At 43.3% G+C, this 7,079-nt stretch overlaps 2 protein-coding genes across 2 annotated transcripts; both read left to right on the top strand.

Moving 5' to 3' along the window:
• Window positions 1–2,533: 2,533 nt before the first annotated feature.
• On the top strand, window positions 2,534–5,291 carry LOC9632297 (jmjC domain-containing histone demethylation protein 1). Its single transcript, XM_024671982.1, has 15 exons — window positions 2,534–2,964; window positions 3,045–3,132; window positions 3,182–3,301; window positions 3,381–3,461; window positions 3,517–3,608; window positions 3,663–3,744; window positions 3,800–3,873; window positions 3,932–4,030; window positions 4,092–4,160; window positions 4,212–4,329; window positions 4,384–4,467; window positions 4,518–4,568; window positions 4,620–4,688; window positions 4,742–4,912; window positions 4,972–5,291. Exons 1-15 carry the CDS (start codon window positions 2,636–2,638, stop codon window positions 5,218–5,220), a joined length of 1,776 nt encoding a protein of 591 aa, XP_024527750.1. The 5' UTR covers window positions 2,534–2,635; the 3' UTR covers window positions 5,221–5,291.
• Window positions 5,292–5,324: 33 nt separating this feature from the next.
• LOC9632296 (lactoylglutathione lyase GLX1) lies at window positions 5,325–7,040 on the top strand. The gene is made up of 9 exons (XM_002967382.2): window positions 5,325–5,526; window positions 5,581–5,731; window positions 5,806–5,930; window positions 5,991–6,055; window positions 6,103–6,315; window positions 6,370–6,417; window positions 6,476–6,583; window positions 6,654–6,794; window positions 6,869–7,040. The coding sequence occupies exons 1-9, from the start codon at window positions 5,361–5,363 to the stop codon at window positions 6,908–6,910; spliced, it is 1,059 nt and encodes a 352-aa protein (XP_002967428.2). The 5' UTR covers window positions 5,325–5,360; the 3' UTR covers window positions 6,911–7,040.
• The last annotated feature ends 39 nt before the right edge of the window (window positions 7,041–7,079 follow it).

Raw genomic sequence — 7,079 nt, 5'->3', positions numbered from 1 at the left:
AGGACATAGAGTTTGGGTTAGCGGAAATCTATCGAGGGCCATTTGAGTCAATTATGCAATTTAATCCTAGAATTCCCATAGAAGAAATTTGGCTAGATACAAAGATTGGCAACCAAAGTAAAAGGAACTATACTATATTATAAATAAGTTGAGTATATTGTGGTTAACATTTCATCAAAATTTTATAGGACTTGTGCATATACTTACTCTAGCCACTTTTGATAATTCTCTTTAATTAGCATAATGCTCTAAGATATTACCTCTCCCATTTGTAGCTATACATATTTTTCCTATGGGAGACAATTTTGTTCTAATAGAGGATAATGTTGCTATTGTCTATATTCAAGGACAAGAATAAAGAAATGGTCATGGCTATAATATTTATTATTTTGCCTATGATGAGGTTAGCCACATGTATTTACGTTATTGGCATTTCCTAATTTGATATCCTCCATTTCCTAGATAGAGATTTTGGCATCAACAACATACTATTGATGCTACTTTAGTAAAAGGTCTTAACACTGAGATTATTTTAGGAAATAAAGAGTCATGTAAATAATAGAGAGACCTTGCATGAATAAATTAGTGACCCTTCCATCCTTTTTTCAAGAATACTATAAAAATATTCATTTAACACTAATTCATCCAATGTTTATGTTTCAAGTTTAGTTTTATAACAAAAAGTCCCTTGTTATCTTTTTTGTATTAGTTGATATAGGTTTTAATTTATTTTCTATTGCTCAATTTGTTATAATAGATTGTTATTTACATTTATGTCATGCAATAGAGCTAATCTTCATTCTTTATGACAATGATTGTGTACATATATATATGCACAAAATGAGGTGGATTTAGATGTATATATAGGTGATCTCAAGGTTGAGCTCCAATCATTATAGGTGGTGTCAAGTTAAATTTTTGACTTCATACTTAATATAAATCAATTGTAACACAATTATGCCAAGTATGAATTTGAAGTTTTTCCTGATTATCTTATATTCTTATATCTTTTATTCCTCTCACTTTTGTTCCACCTTAACTTTCATCACTTTTATCTCTCTACCTTTTTATTCATCTTTTCCCTTTCCAAATCCTTTAGATAGTCTTTATGCTACAGTGGTGGACTGGCTCAAGCAAGAATGTATTGATTTCTTCAACTTTAACCTATCGTTTGAAATTAAAATTGCAATGTATCATTCTATTCTGCTCATTTGATCAAGGTTGTTATTTAGTGTTAGTGAGTGAGACTTGGTGTCTCACTTCTAAAAACTTAGGTGTTTCCAAATTATCATTTTTAATGCACTACCTGAATCCTGTCACTTGGTTGAGCCTACAAAGATCCAATTTCAAACATTGCCTTCTTTACATGTCATTCCATCTGCCCAAGATGCTTAGGTCACCTATATATCCACTCCTTCCTCTTTACAGCTGTTGACATGTCATACTCCTCTTGCCACATCTGTGCCTACTACTGCACTTCCTACCATGAGCCCTTCTAGTGACAATTAACAACCTTACTCCTCTCCCTTCTCTAGAGTGAGATAATTTAGCTTTGCTCTTGCCTTTTTCAAGCGTGCTTAAGGCAATTGGAACCTAGTATGTGAATCTTTTCTATTTTACCCAGTTTGCTGCTCATGAGTAAGATTTTCTTTGTGAGAGCCAACTAATGCAAAGGCCAAGCATTCTTGCATCTCCAACTCTCACAACTTCTAGATTTTCAAGAGCAAGTTATTGACTCACTACTCCACAAGTACATAAGCCCACGACCATTGGGAGGGTACTTGTACTCAAACCATATAAGAGATTATAGCATAGGGAAATAAAGAGTTCCAATGTTCTAAAGGGAATGAGACTTAGTGTCTTACTTTTAAAGTTTCCTAGTTTTTATTTTCGTTGCTAATCTATGCTGTAGTCTCTCATGGTTTGCATACAAGTGCCCTCCCAAATTCAGGAATGATCATCTATGATCATATATAACCCACCCTCTGATCACCATGGTTTTTGTCATAAGTCTCCCTTTAGAAGGTCCTTTAGGATTTGCCACCACATGTTAAATATTATTCTTGCCCTACTAGAATGGAGCTACATTTTGTTATCTTATCATCTTAACTTGGTGCCTAACACTAGAATGGATCACCTTTGTAGTGAAATCAAAATAGTCAAGTTTGACGTGGGAAGCTAAAAGTTTCACAAAGTTTCTCACCTGCAAAGCCAGGAGCAAGATGTGAAGACTGACTTTGTGGCCAAGAATTGTTGCAGGATACCAATGCAAATTGATCCATCAGCGTGGAGGTTGCATTGCGAGATCTTCTTCATTTGGACAAACTGGCTGCTGCAAATCCACTACACAATGCTTGTAAAAAGCAGACTGAATGAACAGGGAAAAATGAAAATCGAAGAAAGTCCATATTCCTCACACGCAAAGACTTGGCTACCCTGGCTGCTCGTGGCGCTTAGCTTCTTCGTTGCATCGCAAAAGAACAGAGGGCAAGAAAATAATATTCCCGTTGCGAAGGTAGAATATTCTATCTTGACCTAAAGCTCACGGGCGAGCTAATCTTGGTGGGCGCGAGCTAGGCGGCAGCGCCTGGGCGCGAAGAATGTGACTGAATTTCGCGAGGGAGGGGGAGAAACCATGGCACAGGTGAGGCGCTCCAAGCGGCAGAGAGTGGCGGTGGATTACGCGCGCCTGGACGAGACGGGCTTCGACGATTGCACCAGGGTTCAGTACAGGAAGCTGTCGCGGGCGGTGGCCAAGTGGGACGATGCTTCTCAAGGCGAGGCCGAGATCGGCAGCCAGGGAGGCGGAGGAGGAGGCGGAGGCGGAGGGGGCCAGACTCTCGCAGCCACCGCCGTGCCCGTCGTGGAGGCCAAGGATTTGTCACACTATGTGCACTCCACGGGCTTTAAGAACCCGTGTGTCGTGAGAGCTGTGGACGATGGTGCCTCTGCTCTTGGGCTAAGGTATGGATGCTTTCTTTTTCTTTGTTCTCGCTTACTTTTGCTAAATTCTTTTATCTCTTTCGCATTCCTGGTTGTTCTAGGCTCCCGGAGACACAATTGACTGTCGAGGATTTGGCTAAGCTGGTTGGCTTCGACCGGCAGATCGAAACTATAGATGTTACCACACAGGTATTTTTTTTCTGCTTATCGTTCTTCTCACTTCTTCTTTGGGAATCAGGCTGAAGGTCCCGTGTATGCTATGGAGGATTGGGTGTCGTATTTCTCGTCGCCAAATCCAAAGAAGCCTTTACTAAACGTTGTGTCACTGGATCTGGCGAACACTCCGCTCCAGAAAATGGTGAGGCCGTAAATTCCCTCACCTTGAGCTCAAAAGTCATTATTTTTTCAGAAGGATAACACGGCATGTTCCTGTATAGGTCAGTGCGCCTTCCTTAGTGAAAGAGCTGGACCTTGTGGAGAAGGCGTGGCCTCGTAACCAGAGTACCACCATTCCAGAGGTTTGCGACTTCGTCACTGTACGCATGGCTTTACTCAAACGTAGTCTACAAATAGGTCCAGCTCTATGCGATAATGAGCGTTGAGGGTTGTTTCATGGATTTTCATCTTGATTTTGGAGGCTCCTCGGTGTGGTATCATGTTATAAGGTAGGTGCTGGTATTGTCTCCTTTTTTCTGTTTGTGTAAACGCTTGTTTTGCAGTGGGAAAAAGACATTTTTGATGATCCCTCCAACAAAGGGAAACCTCATGCTTTTCGAAGAATGGTCTTCTTCAGATAGGCAGGCAGGTATTTAGTTTTCGATGTTAGCATTGTTTTATGAGAGAAGCGGCCTTGCAGGCTAGCGTGTTCTTTGCAGAGCGAGCTAGCGGAGGCCAGAAAGTCGAGCTCTCGACTGGAGACACTCTCCTACTGTAAGCCGTTCTTCTATTCGCTAGTTTGCACATCCATCTAACGTTTCTTTTGCTGCAGGCCTGGGGGCTGGCCGCATTGTGTTGTAACTCACGCCGACTCGATAGTTATTGGTGGAAATTTCCTGACAGGCTACAATTTGGGGCTTCAGCTCGACATATATCCTTTATCTTGTTCTTTGGATGACAGCGACAGATTCTTTTCCTTGACCTTACAATACTTGGCTGATGGAGGAGCGGCTCAAAGTTCGCCAAAAGTTTCGGTTTCCCTTCTATAAGCAGCTAATGTGGTATGTGATACTTCCATGGCAGATTTGTGTAGCTCATGTTTGAAATTATAGGTATACTGCAACTCGCTATTTACAGCTACTAAAAGATGACTCTGGCAAAGAAGAGGTTACTAGCTGGGAAAAGGAAGGTCTTCCGAAACTTGTAAGAGGTCTCAAGTTTTGGTTGCAGGTAAGATGGGTAGTGTTCATGCTTACGTTCTTACAAGACTCGTGTTTTCTTCAGTCTAAGGATGGCGGTGAGGTGCCTCCCGACATTTCTGACCCGGTTGAACTTTTGAAAGAACTCGAGAACATCTTAAAAGTGAAGGTAACAAACAAAGTGGCATTTTTATGGTTGCTCACATGTGTATGTGGCAGAAAAGCAATCCGGATGTGGGTTTGACGAGCCCGACGGAAGGCGAGACAAGCGTAAGCGAAGGGATTCGACTTAATCTACTATAATTCTTGCATATGTTTCAGGTGAAGCCAGAAAAGCTCGAAAATGAGGAAGAAGAGGTGGAGGAAGAGCAAGAGGACGATGAAGGAGAGGTAAGCTCATACTTTCTACATGTGGTAGTCACACACCTCTCGTGCCAATGCAGGTATTGTACGATGAAAACCGGAAGGACGACGACGAGGATTTCGACGTGGAAAAGGACGGAGATGCGACCAGCAGCGACACTGACGAAGAGTTTGACGATGAATCAGAGTACTCAGAAGACAGTGATCGACCACGTCGGAAACCAAAGCCATACTCTCGAGGAGGACGAAAGGTAAAAGTCTCAATACTCTTCCCCCGCGTGTTTAGATATCACAAGAGCTCGAATTCCAGGAAGTAAAGTCGGCCTCGGTGTCGAAGCTAATGCACGGAACGAAGCCATCGCCGGTGAAGAAAGCCTCAAACACCAAAGCCAACACGACCGTGAGGGAGCGATTGATGAAGAAGATCGGAGTAGATCCGAGGATGCCTTTCAATCCCAGGCAGCAAAAGCCGAGGCAGCGAGAAGAAAGCCCCCCTCCGGAGGAAGAAGAAGGCGATGAAGGAGACGAATTCGATGGGGAAGAAGCCACGAGGATTTAAGAGAATAAGAACCAGTCATATGCTTATGCTTCATTTGGATGTATAGAATGTATTCTATCGTCTGGACAATAGCTAACTAGCCCGGTCGCGAGGTCGAATCTAGGGAGGCCGCGAAACGAAATATTTAGCCAGGTGGAAAGATGGGAGACATGGCATTGAGGGTTTCGGTCCCTTGTGTGTCGCGGATCCACAGGGCGGCGCTAGCTTCTTCGTCTAATCGCTGCTCTTCGTCTCTTCAATCCACATCGCTGCATTCCAGCTGCGCGAGGATCGTCGGGCGCCGCATTGATCGAGCTCCCGCTGCTGGTATGGATTTTCTACTCCATCGGGCTTGGATTATCGATGGCTTTGGTGTTGCAGGTGGTTTCCGGCAGAGGATCAGAGGGATGGCGTCTACCGAAGCGGCGGAATTGGACACTGGAAAGGAGAGCGTTCTGGAATGGGCACAAAAGGATAATCGCCGCATGCTACATGTCGTGTACCGTGTTGGCGATTTGGATAAGACGATCAAGTGAGTTCTTCGGTTGGTTTTTTTTTCTTTTTTTTTTCTTTTTCTGTGGGATCATCTTTGCTTTTTGTCCTTAGATTTTACACTGAGTGTTTTGGAATGAAGCTCTTGCGCAAGCGTGACATTCCCGAAGAGAGGTACACGAATGCTTTCCTGGGTTATGGACCCGAGGACAGTCACTTCGTCGTAGAGCTCACATACAGTAAGTTTTTCTCAGACCTTTCCTCTCAATGCGCTGTTTTGATCAATTTCTTTTTGCAAGACTATGGAGTTGATAAGTACGATATTGGAACTGGATTTGGACATTTCGGGATTGCTGTCGAGGACGTGAGTGAGTTTGAGATTCATAGCTGTGAGCTCATATGAAACTACAGGTGTACAAAACCGTGGATTTGGTTAAAGCCAAAGGTGGGAAAGTTTCGAGAGAGGCGGGTCCTGTCAAAGGAGGATCCACTGTGATAGCCTTTGTGGATGATCCCGATGGATACAAGTTCGAGCTTATTCAGAGACCAGCGACCCCGGAGCCTCTGTGTCAAGTCATGCTGCGTGTTGGTGATCTCGATCGATCCATCAGCTTCTATGAGAAGGTATATCAACGTGCTTAAACCATTCGTGTCTTTCTTCATGGTCTTTTGTTCCAGGCGCTTGGAATGAAGCTCCTCCGCAAGCGTGACAATCCCGAGTACAAGGTAAGCTTAAAGTTTCTCGCCTCATGCTTCTATGCTTGTCTCGTGCGTGAGTGTGCAGTACACGCTTGCGATGATGGGATACGCGGAGGAAGATAAGACCACTGTGATGGAGCTGACTTACAACTATGGTGTTACCGAGTACACCAAAGGAAATGCTTATGCCCAGGTTCGTGCATCACTCCATCTTTGGCCTTTATAGTTTCTCTCTCTCTCTCTCTCTCTCTCTCTCTCTCTAGATTGCTATTGGCACGGATGATGTCTATAAAACTGCTGAAGCAGTCAAAGTTTCTAGTGGCAAGATTACTCGCCAGCCAGGCCCTCTTCCTGGCATCAGCACGAAAATCACAGCTTGCCTCGATCCGGATGGCTGGAAGACTGTAAGCTTTTCCTAATGCATTGTTTCTCGATCCATCTCACACGACTATTTTGTTCCCTTTCCTTTCTCCTTCAGGTCTTCGTTGATAACAAGGACTTTCTCAAGGAACTCGAATGAACTAGAACTGCAATTTTCAAATATATTAGTGCCTAATCGCTTTAAAAAAATTAAATATGAGATCCAGCCAAAAATGGTTTGTATACATTATTGCAAATGCTTTTTACAAAGCCATAATCAATGTGATCAACCCCACAGCATAAGCCATGGAAAGGACGAACCATCCCAG

The sequence above is a fragment of the Selaginella moellendorffii genome, unplaced genomic scaffold (assembly GCF_000143415.4).
Source record: "Selaginella moellendorffii unplaced genomic scaffold, v1.0 SELMOscaffold_8, whole genome shotgun sequence".
NCBI lineage: Eukaryota > Viridiplantae > Streptophyta > Lycopodiopsida > Selaginellales > Selaginellaceae > Selaginella > Selaginella moellendorffii.
The sequence above is the reverse complement of the archived record's forward strand: the minus strand, read 5'-3'. Positions and strand labels throughout refer to the sequence as shown.